At 34.1% G+C, this 19,255-nt stretch overlaps 1 protein-coding gene across 1 annotated transcript in view; it reads left to right on the top strand.

Moving 5' to 3' along the window:
• Positions 1–1,821, top strand: part of LOC108917221 (golgin subfamily A member 5-like) — a 3,491-nt gene extending 1,670 nt beyond the window's left edge. Inside the window, exons 2-3 of the mRNA XM_018723712.1 lie at positions 761–1,159; positions 1,458–1,821. Coding sequence (XP_018579228.1) covers positions 761–1,159; positions 1,458–1,751 — 693 coding nt within the window. The 3' untranslated portion in view covers positions 1,752–1,821. The remainder of the gene's footprint in view (positions 1–760; positions 1,160–1,457) is intronic.
• Positions 1,822–19,255: the final 17,434 nt, after the last annotated feature.

The following is a 19,255-nucleotide window of genomic DNA, read 5'->3' as shown; positions in this document are numbered from 1 at the left end:
AGAGCCGCACCGTCCATCTTCGCCATATAAACAATATCTCAAAATCTAGATTCAAAAAAAAATTCAAAAAAATATGATACACAGAGGGAGCACTGGGTAATACGCTATATAAATTTCAAGTACATCTGTTCATTTGAGTAAACCCGATATACATCCTTAAAGTAGCTTGACATGTCATTTTTATTACCATATTTAATTACATATCTTCTGTTTCGCAGGTGCTGTAGTAAAATGATTGTTTTTATTTAATCTTACTCATATTTGCATTTATTAGCAACCGATAAATCATTAAACGAATTAAATATCGCATAAATATTATACAAGTTGGTTGTAAATTTCACAACAATTTGGAATACAAGAAATTATAAACATAACGTTTCGAGAAAGATACTGTGAAGCTGAAGATTAAGCCAACGGGTCGGTATTTGCATGCGCACTGGTCCATAGCGTTTCAATGTATGATTTAGCGTACATCCATCTAGAAAGATTTTGTTTTAACCCGCAGAAAAAATAAATCTAGATACCAGAAACAACAAATAAAAATACCGGCCAGAGGAGTTAATTTCCATCCTCAGAGTTCCTTCAGAAAACAATAGCGTTAAGATGTCTTAGCCGAAGATGTAATAATCATTGACAATTGCCACGAAAATCTTCAAATAAAACCAATACATAAAAATGAAAAAAAAGTATATGGCACAAATTTCAGCAAAGCAATTCATTAAATGTGTTCTATATACTCTTCATATTGTTTTAATTACAGATTCGTAGTTTGCAAGCCGAGGAAGAAACCAGGAAGCTTTCGCTCGAATCCAGAAACAAGGCTGATGATTTGCTTAAAAAACTGAAAGAGGAAGTCGACAGAGCCATGGCAAAGGCCCACAAGGCCCTTGACGACGCAAAGAAGAAGGTCAACGAAGCTGCAGACAAAGTCCAAGCCGAAGCCAAAAGACAAATGCAGAGCACGTTGGATAAACTTAAGGAAGAATTGGAAACACTGAAGGAAAAAGCCAAAAAGGCAGGTGTAAATATCGACGATTGTCTTAAAGGCAATGAAGATCGTCTGGTGAATTTGCCAAACCAGCTGTCAAACGATATGGTACATTGCGTTTCGGATCAAATAAATAAGGCAATATCCTTCGCTCAAGACGCATTGGACCATGTAAGTTAAAAGTATATTTTAGCGTTATTTTTAATTTAATAATTTAATATTTTAATACGGTCTTTAATAATGATGATGATGTGATAATGATGTGTTTTCATATCAATAGAACAGTGACCAGAAAATGCAGAAAAAACTTCTAGATTGACATTAAAACATTACCCATTGGTTCTGCACTTCTGTACACATGTAAACAATAAACCACAGTAATAAGAGCACCATAAAAACCACAATAGTACTGAATAAACAGTCGTTTGTCTAATCAAATCGTTGATGCAACAAATGTCTCGATTTTCAGCTCCAGAAGATCGTCGACGAGGTGGAGAATATAAAACAAGAGATAAAGGACTGCGGTCACGGTTTCCACGCTGTGAAGTGCATAGCCAAACTGGCGGTCAGGATCGAAAAGGACATCACGACGCTACCGACCAGGATCGAAGCAGACGTGACGGCCACCGTGGCGTTGATCTCCAACCTGGACAAGGAGGTGAAGAAGTGTGCGTCGAATAAAGTCGATCAATGCGAAAACGACGGGAAGAAGATTTTGGAGGTCATAGCGGCTTGTGTGGCCAAGAAAATTATTACGCATTAATCTCAAGGCCGAATTGTTGTATGAAAATTGCCTGTGTCTTTAATTTTTAAAAGTATATAGGAATTATCGAAATAAAGAGTATCTGAAATATTATACAGAGATTGTTTCAGTCATAATGTCATCAACTTTAATCACTTCGTAATAGGGAACGCGCTACGCAGGACAGCGGAGTATACAGCGAACAGCGTTGGGGCGAAACAGCTGATTTCCTAGTCGTAGTCTCTTCCAGTTTTGCAATTGCTTTCAAAGTCAAAGTGCAACGGATTTCAACTTTAGGCACCATACAACTCTGAAAATGTACTACAAACTCAATAATTACATACTTGAACATTTATGTAATACTAAAAACCCGTATACAATCATAAAACAGTGAAAACTTTAAGAATTGGTACTAAAATTAGGTTAGTAACAAACAGTTTGTTTTTATCGTAAATAATTATAATTAGCGTAAATTTTAAAATCGCGTACACTTATTCTATTCATTTTTCCCTATCTTACCTTAAAATTAATGACGCTATGACTGAAACGCCCTGTATATAGGGTGTTTCTGCAATAAACATTTTCCATCAAAGGTGTAACAGAACAAATTGGTTCGCAGTTTGCCCTGTTTTAGAGTAGAGTGTTTCGGGTGTTGGCACTAGAAAAAAAATCACATTTTCTGAAATATCTCTAAGGATATAGTAAAAATGATCTTTTCTTATCGTTTCTAATATCATTTTGAACCAGATCAGCGCACAATTCATCTACGAAAGCTGATATACTTTTAAAAATATAGAACATTAATAAAATTAAATATACAGGGTGATCCATTAACGGTACGGAGCGGATGTATATAGGAAACTAGACTACGATTATGGGGGTAAAAAATCTATTAACAAATACGGCTAAAAGGAACTAATTTGAAATATTTTCAAGTTTGTAACTTCACCAGCTATAGTGTTACAGAAAATTGTCGTTTTTTCGAAATTTCGCTTATATAACGTAAGTTGAAAATACACGTTTTAGATACACTGTTAAAACCTTCACAAGATTTGTTTGAACTTTTTTTTGTTATTACCATAGCAACGCCAGTATGAAGGACGCCATCTTGAAATTTTTCCTCCAATCCTCCGTACAAGCATAGCTAATCTACGGTCTACTGGCCGCTGGATTCGAAACCCGGGCAGATATGGGAATAAAAATATTATTTTCCTGCGCAACGGTAGACGACGCTCAGAAAAGTTTTGTAATTGTTTCCGTTTACTAAAAAAATTAAATGCAACTATATAGATTTTTTTGGCTTTATTAGACCATTTATTAAAGTAAACAAATATAACAAACAAACCGGAGCTGGATGTCTTTTTCGTTTTCAAGTTATTGGTAAAATAGTGAGCTTGTGCTAGAACATCCTTCTTTATTTAGTTCTCTAAACAACAATGACGTAGTGCAAGCCAAAATTAAATTGTAAAACTATACCAAGCTTGTCTTTAAAAAAGTACTTGCTGTATTTTAAAAATTTTTTAATAACTGCAATGTTTAATTTTTTTATTAATTCCAAATATTTGAGTATTTATAAAGATTATTATTATTTTTATAACGCGGCAGGCTATGCTCTATGAAAATACACAACTGAAAATCAAATAAAATGTGATAGCTCTTGCTACGTGCAAAATTAGTGTTATTTGTGTTGGAAAAGTGAAATTTTTTATTTCATCGAATATAATAATATATCATTTGTCATTAGTTTTAAGCAAAACGGAGCAGCAATTTCAAATTTTTCATAAACTGAAACAATTATTCCACATAATGTGGTTCATACTTTACTGGTGACACTGTATAATTTAATTGTTCTACTTTTAGTCTTTGTAGCTAACAAGTCACCGAATAATTGGAAACACATTTTTCACAGTGCAACAAAATAATCGCAATCTGTTTTAATTTTTTTTTAGCAATGTTATTTTCCCAAACCAAATTTTGCCCGATCGCCATTCAGAGAATATATTATCGTTGTCCCAAGCGTGATCACAAGTTCTTTATTTCTCGAATTGACATTTTTTTAATGTAATTTTTGTGCTCGTCTATTCCAATTTGGTGTCCAAGTTGAGATGTGTCTCCAATATATGTTAATGTCATTGCTTTCAGGATATGTTACACCTTTTCAGATATTCTACATATAAATGCAATTTTTTGAATCATTATTAAATTTGTACCTATTCTCTTTAATTTTTTCGATAACACAGGAGTATAATGGAATGGTATTTTTATTGCGAAAGTAATTTAATTCTGTTTGACAGAATTTCTTTCACTTTCAACTGTTTCAATAATATTCTCAAGGTAACTGATTGTTTATAGTCTTTCCGATCTCAATTGAAGAACCAAGAGGTTGGCAGTATGTACCAGGTTCGGTCGCTGACGCAGGCATTGAAATATTTGAAAAACTCGTTCCCATATTTATTTAGCTATACCCATACACGGGCCTGGTCGCCCAATTGAAGAATTAGCGCGCGGGTAAACGCGGCACAAACACAGCCGCACTGGGCGATCTGGCCATACATTCAGTTGTCCTTGGCTAGCAGTGCAGTGCAGCAATGCGGAATTTGGTATGATTCCGGTAATTTTAATTTGTTATAGGCACCTTCTATTAATCATTCATATTACAATTGCGAAAGGGAGAAACAAGAGGGACATTTTGTTTACTAATATTATTACAACATGGGATTTTGGAAACTTCAATATAATAAAATTGTTTGAGGACATAAATAATTAAAATATGTTGTTGGTCAAATGAACATATAATATAAATTTTCTACACATTATATACAAATTATTATAATTTTTTTACCATTAACAGATAACTTTTAGGGACGCCTATGAAACTCATTATATTTTATTGGTAAGCGTTTTTCGACTGACTTGAGAAGGATTATACTAGCACAATTTTTACGAATTTTAATTCATAATATCACATCATCATATATATCTGCTTATCTCTAACTATACAGAAACAGGTAAAAACAGACAAATTTAAAATGTCGAAAATAATAATTAACAACGAAAAGACTGTTTTTCGGTGTGAGATTTTTGGTTAGAGAAAACTATTTTCCTCTTAGCTGATCCATTAGATTATATTTGAATTTTTTTACAGGTGGAAAAATATCCAGTAAATAAGGAAAACTATTTTTAGATATTTCTCTAATTGTAAGCGCTTATAACGAGCGTTCAAATAAAAACGTGGTCAAGTTGGTTCTGAAAATTTGGACGTAGGGCGTAGCGTATAGCAAATGAACTTAAACGTCATCTGTCAAAGCGCTATATCGCCGCTATCAATTTGAATATTTTCGTTTTAAAAAGCGTTGAAAGTGGTGTTTTCTCAAGAACAAAAAGTGTTTATCATAGAGTCCTACTTTAGAAATGGACGCAAGATTGATGGAATATGGAAGTATTCTATTGAGGAATGTTTCATAGAATTTCAAAATCAATTTCCCGGCGTTGTTGAGTACAAAATTTTTCAAAGTGCAGTTCAGCGTTGTGTTAATGTTTTTCGTGAAACGGGCAGTGTAACAAGAAAAGAAGGAAGCGGCCGACCTAAAAAGCGGACTGAAGAATTAAAAGAAAATGTCCAACAAATAATGGAAAATGCGCCAAGAACTTCTGTACGTGTTTTATCACAAATGGTGGGAGTATCAGTCGGTACCTGCCACACAGTGTTAAAAAAAGATTTGCGTTTGTTCTCCTATCGTTTAACTTGTCAGCAAGAACTTCATGAAGTTGATTTTCCGCGACGGGCTGTATTTTGTGAATGGTTTTTAAACAACTACGGTGAACTTCATAATATCACCTTTTTTTCTGATGAAGCCTGGTTTCATTTAAGTGGTTACGTAAACTCACAGAATATGAGAATGTGGTCTTCTGAAAAACCAGATAACTTTTTTGTCGAGGGCCCTCTACACGCTCAAAAAATTGGAGTTTGGTGTGCTCTCAATCGAAGGAGGATTTATGGACCTATTTTTTTTAATGGTACTCTTACTGCGCAAAGGTATAGAGAAGAAATTATCGCTCCTTTTGTTAACCAGCTGGAAGAAAACGAAATTACAAACTTTTACTTTCAACAAGATGGCGCAAGGGCACATACGGCAGGCGAGACGATGAATATGTTGAGGGAAGTTTTCCAAAATCGACTAATAAGTCTCAATGCTGAACATGAATTTCCACCGAGGTCATGTGATATTACGCCGTGTGATTTCTTTTTGTGGCCTTACCTTAAAAACACTATTTTTGAACTGCCTATTCCTGATTTAAACCATCTGCAGGCTCGACTTATAGACAAGATTCGTGAAATTAACAATACCCCGAGCATCTTAGAAAATGTCTTTAATTCTTTGAGGAACAGGTGTGAAAAGTGCTTGGAACAAGGAGGGGGACACTTTCAGCAGCTGCTTTAATTTATTGTTATAACAAGGAGGGGGACACTTTCCGCAGCTCCTTTAATTGTTTGTTATTGTTATCACGATTATTCTTTAAAATAAAGTTATATAGTCATTAACGTTATTGAAACTGACAGCTGCTATACAGCTCGTTGAGAAATGAGGTTAAGTTGGTCGCTATAAGCTACTCCCTACGTCCAATGTGTCAGAGCCAACTTCGACCACGTTTTTATTTGAACGCTCGTTATTTATTTACGTATTTATATAGAGAAATATTTGCTTAAAATAAAGATAAATAATTTATTAGACAAAAAATCCATCGACTATCCATTAAACTAAAGTTATAAGACATACCTGTACCAATCGCAATCATTGGCGTGCCAGTGCAAGTCGTGAAAAACTAATTAACAGGGAGCACAGGCGAGAACACTGAAAAAGCGTCGCATTTTTCACGTTGCCCGTTGTCTTTGCTATGAAGTCGATCAAGTACCCGTGACGCTAATTAAAAACTGCTAGCGGAATACGCTCACACTCATATTCCCTCTGAAAGCATGAAAACTTGTTTGACTGCCGGCATATTGCGAGGCGAAATTTCAATTTTATTGTGCTGGGTGACGAATTCCAGGGAAAACTGCCGTACGCTAAAAGTATCCGGCATCGAAAAACCTAGGTATGAAAATTTTAAATGTCACAGGAAATGGGATTTCGAATTTAGGGGATTCTAGACGTCCTTAACTGGGTATCAAAATGTTTAATCAAGGATTAAAGCAGGGCAAGTTAGAGAGGTCTTTTTTCGACATTCTTTTGAATGTCGGAAGTGTTTTAAAAACAGCGCAAATCGCCTGAATTAAAATAATGCATATTATTACAACATTAAATGGGAAGTTTCCAAAACAACGAGGAAACTAGTAAAGAGAATGAGGGAATTGTAATTATTTATTCTAACAAAACAGTATTTTTAAGCAGATTCATTGAAATCAGCGGATGTGATACATTTTTAGGCTATTGATTATGTCATATGGTATGGAACTACAATGTTGATGGGTTTTTATTGCATGAATCGTTGAAATGGTTATTTAGAATGAAAAAACCGCGGAGTGCTATTAAATTAGTGGGTGGAAATTGGAGATAGGGATGAAACTGCAACCCTTACGGTTTTTTGAGTATATCTCGAAAACGAAGCAAAATTTGAGGGTATTGCATAGGAAAAATTTTGTAGATAATGTTATTTTCTATCGATATAGCTTATTTAAAAAATTTATTATATTTATTTATAATCACGAATTGCCGGTTAACGAAGTGCAATGATACAGGCGATAAAGTAATATATAAGAAGAAATAAATTAATCCTAACCTCAAAATCAAAATAATCCTCTAAAAATTGGTTTTGGAGATTCAAACTGACTTGAGCAGTATGTGACTGGAAAAATATTGGATTTCATAATCTCATTGATGAAATATATTTTTAAAAATGCGATAGTCTTCCGTATCAGCGATAAAGACTCGAATTCCCATCTTGAACAGCGACTCACAGACATCTACATCCTTGCAAAACAGATTGAATCTTTCACGATAAGATACTATTAATCTAAAAGTCAAAAGGCCTGACTTATCAATACATTAATAATTGTCAATGTCAGCCCATACCTACTCAATTTTTGTAAGATGATCGGATGACTGCCTTTTAATATCTCACGATTAATCATGCCATCTGAAGATGCTCGTCTTTTGGAAAAGTTTAATTAATTTTAATATCTAATCTGATAGCGACCTGCAGTAAATCATTATAGAACGTTGTATCAAAATTTTTGTAGACTGGTGCTTGTTATCGTCTGAACAATTACTTATATTAAGTTTTTCTAAATTAAGAAGTGTTACACATAATTTTTATATAGGGTATTATATTATAAAAAAGGGGACATTGATAAACTTGACAACTATAGACCAATATCCATTGTTCCTGTTATTTCTAAAATATTTGAAATTTTAATTAAAGAAAAATTGATCTCATATCTTGAAACTAAATCCATATTGACACCTTCTCAATTTGGATTTAGGAAAAATCATTCTACTATCAAAGCCTTATTAGCTATATTAGATCAAATAGTTGAGGGATTTGATCAAGGTAATCCCACACATGCAATAATGTGTGATTTGTCTAAGGCTTTTGACTGCGTAAATTTAGAAATGTTGCTTCTAAAATTGGAATATTATGGAATTCGTGGCAAAGCATTGCAATTGTTCCAATCATACTTGACTGACAGACGGCAATATGTGTGTCTCAATGACTGTGAATCTGCTTTAATACAGGTTAAGACTGGTGTCCCTCAAGGTTCGGTTTTAGGGCCCATACTATTCCTTATCTATATCAATGACTTACCTGTTAACATTCGTAATGCTTCTTGTACACTCTTTGCAGATGATACAACTTTGTTAACCCGTGATAAGAACAGCAGGGATTAAATCTGTTTTTATTTCAAAGTTAAATGGATGGCATATACGGGGTGTTCCACAACGACTCAAACCCTCGATAACTTGTCGCAGATACAATTTGTAGGATATCAAGAAACTAATATGCTGGTGACCTTGGGTATGACCTTGAGCCTAATTTTCAAAGTCAAACCAAGGTCAATTCGAAAATATTAAATAGAACACATTAGCTAGAGCGTAAAATTTCACGTCCAAATATAGAGCCACGAAATTTTTCTTGTATGTCCTTGTACGTTATTTGAAGATCAAACCGATTTTTCTCTAAATAACTCGATAAATATGTTTCAAGCTAAGTTTGTTAGATTTTGAATGACAAATTAGATTTGACCTTGACCACGAGTTGCAAGGTCAAACTGAAGTCAACTTAAGTCAAATTTTATGTCGGAATTTTGGACGAACGAATTCTTTTAGGATGTCTTTGAGGGTCATTTGAAATGTAGTGATTTATACACATTATGTTCTCATTCTCTCATATTTTAGTTTAACTAACTGAAATTTTGATTTCTTAGCTAAAATCTTAAGTTCTTTGAAAATTCCACTGGTTCAACGTTCCTCATTCTACATAATCCCCCACGGTCCATAGTCGGTAATATTCGCCCACTTACCCATACATCACAAAATATTTTAAGTGTATTATCCTTGACATATCGCCAATAACATGCATCGTAACTAAATCACGACGACTGGAGTTGATTATAACCGAACTAAATAATATTTCCCGGCGCAGCATCTCTGTCGGTTAATTGGGATAAAGATACCCATGCTAATGAAATTGGAACTGCTATGCAACTATTGTCTAAACTATTCGCAAAATTAGAGCCGAGCATACATCACATTGTATGAATGGAATATTGGCCCTCTAACGTAAATAATAAATTTGCTGGTGCTATTGGAAACGCCGCCAAATCGGTTTGCTTAGAATATGCAAATCTCGAGACGGTTAATATATCAACTATTAATAACTCGAGACTGGGGTAATTTCATTGTTCAATAGAAATTCCTGGTCCCGTATAATTTGAAGACGTACATTTTTTTAGGAACCGAAGAGTTCGGTACAAGAACAACAGTGGTGTGAGATTTTAGTTCAACTTCCTATTTACAGATGGCGCAACGGTTTGGAACAGTTCTCAAATATTACTTTTCTTCGTTGCCTCTTAAGAAATAATCTTCTTATTTTTGCAACTCAATATTAATCGTTATTACTTGAATTCCATCAGTAAGTGTCGGTCCAGAACGATAGGAATAAAAAAAGGGGAAAAGTATTAAGTGTATTAGATTTTCTCTATAACAAAAGGGGATATAATTCAAGTTGTTAACCAAAGGACAGATTCGTTCAACTTACAAAAAGTTTTTCACAATGGTACTCGAATACGGGGATTATTATAAGTGGTATATTGTGAATTGGGCTTGGAACATTGAAGGACCGGAAATAAAAGGGAAATACAGAAAGTATAAAGATGAAGTGTGGAAAACAATGAGAGCTGGAGTAAATATAATAATTTTCAAGGAATATCTTAGTTAAGTAAACATAAAAAAGGGAAGACGGAAGGGTAGTCACGGATGGAAAGAAATACAATTGAGGTTACCAATTTGACAGTATCTTTTTGCCGTCAGTTTGTTTTCGAAAAACATAAGAGAGTAGTAATTTGTAGAAAATTGAAAGACGAATCCGAAAATATTTAGTTGTTACCGTAAAGCAGTGGCGTACTATTTTATTTAGAAAAATATTCCACCGATACCCTGTATCTCCGCCACTGGAGCATGTAAATGAAAAAGGCCTCAGATTTTAGACAGTTTTACATAAATACATGTGCCCAATATCCAATTATTTCACTTAATAGTTTTTAAATTATGTACTTATAAAAATTAAGTTTAAGGTTAAAGTTTAACACCCTGTATCTTTTTAACGAAGCGTCCTAGATAAAAACTTTATAGGACAGACTCCCCTTAAAATTCACCAAAGAACACGAGGTTTTATTTTTGGTCGCCATTTGTAAAACATCCTGTATATTGGGTGAAGTACGAGGCATATTCACAAAGTAAGAGTATTGGATTCTTATACTCCGCGGTTTTTACTTTCGATAAAGTTGGCAACACCGCAGTCAGTTGAGAACTGTTGTTGTAGTGGCGTGTTGAAGTGAGTGCCGCCATTCCAATTGCAGTGTTTCCACAACTTACCAGATCTCTTTTGCATGAATGTTGATGAACGTAGTTTGTTTGTTTCACAATAATACACGTCCCCACACAACCAATACCTCAAAGCAACTCCTGGATTTATTCGATTGGAATGTCATCAACCACCCCGCTAGATGTATGGGAAAAATACGTTTTTCTACTGACGACGAGGTTCAATTGTTTGTCATTCATTATCTTACAAGATCTAATTCTGCACCTGCCAGGTCCACAAACTTCACAAAAAAACAACACACTCTGGTCTTGTTTTTTGTTCGTCACCTTTGTATGTTTTCTTCAACTTTTGTATATTTTTTGTATCTCTACTAATAACAGAGCTGTTGCGTTTTGCCACCAATGAACTAATAGTAAAGTCGGAGACGAAAATCGATTTTACACTAACAGCAATTTTTACGACCCACTTTGTTATTGGCTAAGTTCCCTGACTTCCTCATTGTTTTTCTCGGAGGAAACAATCCCTTAGAGCCTAATTTCTATCATTTTTTACCAAAATGTGACAAGCCCTGGGATGAACCAAATAAATAATCGGGATTATGGGTATTAAGTATTATGAAATTTTCTTTATCTCAGTCTAAGGTGATTTATAAAGCCACTGAAATTTTACGTCGACCCAAGGAAAAAGGGCGGCAAATTCTATAATGTTGTCCTTCTGTCGAATTGAATATAAATCGGGTTCCCGGAAGTATGAATATTTTAACTCAAACAACTCGATTACACCTCTGAAAAATGATAATTCGTCACAGTGTGACGAAAAAGGCACAGAATATGACACTGCAAGCAGCAGATTCGATAAATTCGTAATCCGTTATCCAAAACAAGAAGGCGGCGTCAATTTTGTTTACTCGGAAACAAAGGAGGAGATAGGCCCTCGGATAAAAAATGAACGCCAGAGAGTTTATAATTTTTTATGACACTGTTTTGTCAGTTTTTAGATTTATTTTAAAAATGGGCGCCTCCTTAATACAATATCCCGAACGGTGTAACAAAGGAAGTTAAATAATTCAGTCTATATTTTATTAAACTTCCCAAAGTTTCACGGGTAAAAAAATATTTGCTATTAACTTCAGTTTGTACAGACGTCACAAAAAACAGCAAAGCAAAAACAGTCACTTTAGATGAGTTTAGCCCTGAAGATCAACGATCTGTTTTGAAAAGTTTAAGGTTCAAAGACTAAGAACAACTCGAAAAATGAGTTTGGTGTCCAAATGACCTTCAAGGACACAACAAAATATCTCACCCCAAATTTGGATGGGAGGGTCAATTAGGCGGGTTTTCGGCCCATTCATTTTTGGTCAAAAAAAAAGAAAAACATTTTTTTACTATTTATATCCAATAACTAATCGATTCCACCCCAAACGGGACTTTCCTCCTCCTTCCAAGGTCACTTAGAGGTCAGATTGAGAAAAAATGTATTAAATCAAATGATCTCGGAGTATAAGTATTTTGGGTCGCTAAGTTTGAATCGGAGGTTAGTTTGTCTGTATAAGGTCATTTTAAGGTTGTTTCAAGGTCATTTCAAGGTTAAATTGAGAAAAAGCTTAATCGAGTCATCCATCAGTCATCAGTCAATCATAATCAAGTCTATCCGCCTGTTACATAGGTGTTTGGGATAACTGATTTCAATTTGGAGGTCAGTTTTGCTGCATCAGGTCATTTGAGGGTTATTTCAAGGTCACTTAAAGGTCAAACCAAGAAAAAACCGAGAAATCGATTACCGTTTTTGAAGTTTCTGAGTATGAATCCAAGATCCATTCATATGACGATTTAGTCCGCAACTTTGTTTGTGTCGATTAGCTTAACGTGAACCGAAGAACTGAAGATAAGGAAGATAGGGGAGTTTTAGGTCAAGAGATCACTGATGTGGAACCTATGCGAAATCCTACAACCTTTGTACAGGTCATTTAAAAACTTATTTTTAGTATCGACAATTTGAGTTTCGATCGGGGGGTCTGAAACATTCTCTCACTGACCCTATCAGAAGTCATTTTTCGCAAATCAACCCAGCGACTATAAGAACAGTAATTGATTCTAGGGTTTAATCCATAAATTAACTTTCAAATGGCCTTCAAATGACCTGACACAGACAAACTGACCTCAGATTTGAACTCGCCAACTCCAAATACGTGTACAACAGGCGGTTAGACTTAATTGCTTGTCTTTTCTCATCTTGACGTTGAAATGACCTTGAGACGACCTTCAAATAACCTGATACAGACAAACTGACCTCGGATTTTTGGATAATCCAATACTTTCCGAGCAATTCGTCATTGAAAATGTTGATTTTTTACTAAAAAAGTGCTTGTTTTCGGACAGTTTTTTGCAAATAACTCTGAAACCATTTAACGAAAAAGTTGTAATGAACAAAAAGAAAGGTAATAAAAAAACAAATCTTATGGCAATTTTGTTTTTCTCTAATTGCAATATAAACCGAGTTATGGATTTTTAAACATTATTAGCTAAATGCATTATTATTTAGCTAAAAACTAAATTGGAACCAGTTAACGTTAAATAACGCCAAAACCATAAATGTTAGGAAAAAAACTATTTGAACCTTTTTTAAAGTAATTTGAAAAGGAATCCATTAAAAATCCATTTACAGATTTCTTCATTTATGTTCTAAGAATATGTTCTGGGTCTTTGGCTCACTTACAAACCATGATTTTGAAAAAAAACTTAATTTTTGAAAATGTTAATTTTTCAAATTTTTGAAAAAAAAATTCAATTTTTACGCTGTAACTTAAAAATTAAAGGGTGTACAAAAAAATACACGAGTAAAAAAATTTAGCTTTATTTTTGCTGAAAATTCTGCAATTCAAAGTTATTTTATAAGAAGGGAATAAATGTTTATTTAATACGAATGCACATTTAAAATGTTTCTACTCTTTCAATAATATTTTTTTCATTTTATTTTCGAAAGAAGGGGTATTTTTCAAGGATTGAAAAGTGCAATCGATAAAAAAGCTTTTTTTAATCAAGAAATCATTTTTAATTTGATAAAAATGCATGATTAAAACGTGTCCAGTTGAAAACAAATTTTTTATATAATGTTCATCCAAAGGGGTGGTTTTTAAAGGTTTTTCGGGGTTGAAAATTTGGGATACATTAAGTTTCATGTTAGATAACACATGAAATTACTCATACTGCATAAATAAAAAAGATTTGATTACATAAAATGCTTAAATTTGTATTTTTTCTTTTTTTTCCAATAAGGGGTGGTTTTCACCCCTCAAGAACAAAAAGCACACCTAGCGCATATATAAGTTTTGAAGTGGAGGGTAAGCTGAGCCTAATTCTAAATTTTTTAGAAAAATCGATGAAGTTATAAACAATTCGGAAGTATTACTATATTTTCAGCTACAGTAACTGGGCTATAATACCCAAACTAATGTTTAGTTTCCTCTGCTTTATCGATAATACACCCTGTATAATAGAAATGAGTTAAGAGCGGGTAAAGACAAAGCAGACTACAACTTAACGCGATTCGCGAGCTTTGAGGAACAACAAGGTTTGAAAACGACTCTTTGCACACGAGCGAGACATATTGGTGGACCGAGCCGAAGGCGAGGTCCACAAGTCGAGCGAGTGTGCAAAGAGGTTTTCAAACGAGTTTTTTACGATACTTTTTATACGACTGCGAACAGAGACCACAAAAATCAAATTTTAATTTAAATCGTTTTTATTACTAAAATTGCCAACGTATTAACAAAATAAATGAAATACAACTTTTAATTTATCTCGTTTTTATTAATAAAATTGCTAACGCATTAACAAAAGAAACTAATATTTAATATTTATGGTAACATTTGAATAATTTGTATAATCAAATGAGTTTTAATTTACTACACTTTCTTTCGGGCCCGGAGCAAATCTTGCGAGTTTTTAGGCGGCCTAAATACGATTTTAATTTTCCATCTGGCGAATTAAGGCAGTTTTTGTAATAAAATCCCGCCCCCATTGTGGCGTTGATATTAAAAGACGTACTCTCTTTTCATTACTTTCGGTGATATGTTTTCAAAGCGTGTAGTTTTTGTCCCGTTGCTAGTAATTTTTCAGCATTGAGGAATATTTTAAAAGGAATTTGCTCGCATTAAAATCGTACCTTTTTTAAAAGCGGTTATTAAGGTTTCGGTAGTTAATTAGAAAAATGCGCATTTTTAACTTCTTAAGAGAGGTAGTTATTTTATATTTATTTAGCTATTTCTTCTGCGATGCTATGCTGTATTATACGGGCTGTTACTGTTATCAGTGTTGCCTATTTTTGCTTTAAACCAACAACAAACAAAATAATTATTACAAAATTTACAGCAACGGAATTAATAGTTATTTAGTTATATATTTATTGTATAAGTGTTTTAACCAGCATTTTATATTAATGTCTCTGCTTTTTGTTTTATTTAAATTATTTAATTTTTTTAACCTCGCAAAGGTGTATTATTATTACTATGTGAGCTGAATTAGGGTATAGAAAAAACTAGTAGTCTTTAAATATCATTTTTACCATTCGGGTAATTCAGTATTATACAATTATTTATACTCAGAGAAAAACGCTGATATAACTTTTAACACTTCACTGCACAGATAAAATAACTTTAAAAATCCAGCGGAACTTGCAGATTTCCCTAAAATATCTGACTATTCAGCTTTCCTATGTTAAAATTTTGCCCAGATTTAACCCTTTTAACACTCACATAATTTACATTTAGGCATACAGTTTGATCTGTTAAATTTATATGCAGAAGTATTAGCAGTATAAATCTATCCGTCTCATTAAAATTTTGCCTATTTTACAGTTAATATCTCGAATATGTTGTATAAATCCGACATTTTTTAAAATAAAATATCTAGAAATATCAAGGGCATTTAAATAAAGGGGAGGCATGTCACAGTCTATCTCATATGTTGGGTGAAGCTAGGCAAGGGGAAAGCAGAGGGCTTTATTTTCATCCAACTGACGCGCGCGATTACATCTCCAATGTCGTACGTTTTGGAAGGGTCAAAATAAAATATTTAATTATAAATTCTTGGAATCCCAATAACTGTTACCATTTCTTTCTTGTTGCACCATCCCCAGGCATCCTAAAAACATGCACATTTCACTTTTAGAATGTCTCACTAAAAGTTTGCCTCAGGCAAACTTTTAGTGAGACATAAAAATATATTCCCAAAGGAGAACATCAATATGGTTGAATGAATGCAACTTTCAGTTGATTGCATCTTCGGTATTTTTATATATAAGTGAACCCACCACCATATTTTTGCTGTTGTATTTATTCAGTTTTTATGCTCGTGCATAAACTGTAACTTATTTGTGGTGCAGCATTTTCCTTTGATTCGGGCGATTTATTGATTTTAGTGGCCAAACATGGTTCATATTATTGTTTTCTTACTATCTCAGCAAAAATTTAAAAAATATACCAAAAGTCAGTTTTATAAAATTTTACCGTTATTCAAATAAAAGTTACCTACAAGCACGATAATGGCCAGAGTTGCATATACATTCCAAAGTAACCTTCAAGCACGCTTACTTGTGGAAGGATAGATGTGGATGTTTATAATCCAATTTCTTACAAATTCTGCACTGTCTAATCATATTCACACCTTAAAAGTTTATCCAAAATATATATATATAAACACTAATCACGTTTCACTTACTAAAATCACAACTATTTTCTAACAAGAGACGCAATATTCTGCCAACCACGGCAGAACGAACGCGGAACACGCTACAAATTATTGCGTAGTTGCCAAGTCTTCAAACATGGCAAATATGAAAAATGAAAAATAGTTTAATATATACAGAATTTAACAATATTGTATGCATAACTTAATAATACTATCATAATAATAATTTTCACAATTGTGATGAAAATTGCGATAAAAATATTAAGTACATTTCCAGTACAATTATACAGCTGACAACAATGATACAATTAGACTGTGAATAGACAAGGCATCATCCAGAAATGTAAATAAATAAGTCCCCTTTATTTAAATATCCTTGAGAAATATCTATTTATCTTGTACCTATCAGAAAGTACAAGCAATCTTGAGATTGAGATTAGAAAAAAATAGGAATTTTATTTACATTTTGAAAAATTAATATTTATTTCCTTACAAAAAACTCGCTAAATATTTATAGAAATTATTAAATTAAACTGTTGCTGGATTTTTTGAGCAACATATAAAAATCACAATACATTTTTTAAAAATGTAGTTTCAATACAGGGTGTCACCTAACGCATGTTACATACTTCAAAGGGTAGAACCCAAATGGTGTCGATTTAAGCAAGCTTGCTTAATCGAAAAATGTCGCAAAACAGAGCGTGTTAATGTTTCTATTTTTATTTCTTGTTTTCTTCTTAACGCAGAACCCCGATTTGAGCAAAATTTGCTGTTACTTAGTTTCCCTTCATGAAGTATGCAGTGATTATGTTCCTATTAGGTTAAGTTATACAGGGCGTTCATTTTACTACAACCATTTGTGAATATTCTTCTGTAGCTTTTTGTACGTTTAAATTTTTACATGCAACTGTCAGAAATGGGTAGAGAATTTTATTCTACACAAAAAATGTATAACTATCAAAAGTTAAAATTATATTCGGTTATGGAGATATTACAGAAAATATTTATTAACACATACTCCATATTTTTTGGAAATAACTACGTATCCATAATATATAATTAATAACATAATAAACTGAAAAGTGGCAGTAATAAAAAATTCCGTGGCTAAAAACATACATAGGTACTGTATTTTTGAAACCGAGAGAGTTGCGCGAAACTAAATTTGTACAGGACATAGCTAATACGATGCGAAACATCGCCTTAATGTTAAAAATATTGTCACCGCCGTTCTTGGTAGTGAAAATTCGAAATATTTGGATTTATTCAAATTTCGTAGCTGAAAACATACATAGATATTTAGTCGAGGAAAGAGCGCCCCGAAAAAACCCCTGATGCGATTTTCGGCTCGTTTACGCGAATTTTACAGGAGAACTCCCGGGGATGACGTCCATGTCCAGGTTCCGGTGCACCAGCCTCGGAGATGACATTCATCATCAATCTTAAGCCTCAGGCCGGCGATGGACCAATTTGAAGGTCATATTCGGGATCAGCGACCTCGAAAACCCCCAAGACCCTGATTTGAGTCCATTCCAGACATTATTAACGGAGTTATCAATTTTTTCTAAGTGACTTTAAAAAATGCATTTTTCTGGATGTATTTTGCACTGGACAAATGCAATTTGGCCGAAAAACATAATACAAAGTTGATACATTTTTCCCACATAATTTTAGAAAGCGAATGCAAAAAACCCCATCTTGATACGACTTGATCGAAAAATTTCGGAGATTTCGGCACATTTTGTGCTTCATTTCCCCGACTATGCCGTTTTCCCTAAAATTGCTTTTGATTGCCGGAATCCCTCTTATTTTTTTTTTTCGTCGGAATTAGCGGCACTCTCTGCAAGTAATAGTCAATTTTTTCACCGACAGCTCTCAACCCCCAAAGCGTGGATTTTATTGTTACGCATCGACGCCTTCGCAACCACAGACAGTGACAAATATTTCGGCTTGAAGAATTTACCGTTCATTCATTCGTCCGTTTACTCTGCCAAGGATAAGGTAATAAATCAATGCAGGGCCCCGAGGGGGGAATTAAGAAAAATGCAGCCCCCTGGAAAATTTGTCAAGAGGTGCTAAATATATTTCACGCCGCGACGGAGAAGTTCTTTGCATATTTGCCTGCCTACGTTACACGTAAGAAAGTTTGCGGAGATTTACGCTGAGCCGAACTGATGACGGCTGAGTTTGGAAGTAAGCTAGTACTTTGTCTATGCTGTCAACTCGAGCGTCAGATTTGTAACTTTCGCGAAATAAAAAAAATAGAGCTTAATTAAGTTTCACGTAAATGTATATTTTATTTGTTTTTTTTTTGTTTGTCGGTCGATAGCCGCACGGTTTAAGGCGTCAGTACTTAAATCGATGTGTCGATCTGCCCGGGTTTCGAATCCCGCGGCCGGTAGACCGTAGATTAGCTATGCTTGTACGGAGGATTGGCACCCTCTGTGCAGGTATGGTAGGGTGGAAGAATGTTGGCTTGGGTCAATGTGAAAGATTGACACCGGTTGGCATTTGACCACCCCCCTAATTAATGAGGTTTTCCAGGTTTCCCTCATTTCCGCACTGAATGGTGGTTAGGGCCTACCAACATAAGTCGTTCCTGGGCGCAAATGCGGCCTGCGTAATAATAATATGCCGCCTCCTCTCCCGCACAAGTCTCCGACTTCTGGGCTAACTCTCGTAGTTAGAATGAGGAGTAGAGATATTATTATTATTATTTACAATAGAGATTGATGAAAATATTGTGAATATTCAGTGAAAAATAAGACCCTAGGGCACTGTGAATATCTGTATCAT

Source organism: Anoplophora glabripennis, unplaced genomic scaffold (assembly GCF_000390285.2).
Source record: "Anoplophora glabripennis isolate ALB-LARVAE unplaced genomic scaffold, Agla_2.0 scaffold41, whole genome shotgun sequence".
In the NCBI taxonomy this organism is placed as follows: domain Eukaryota; kingdom Metazoa; phylum Arthropoda; class Insecta; order Coleoptera; family Cerambycidae; genus Anoplophora; species Anoplophora glabripennis.
This window is presented reverse-complemented; position numbering and strand designations above follow the sequence as displayed.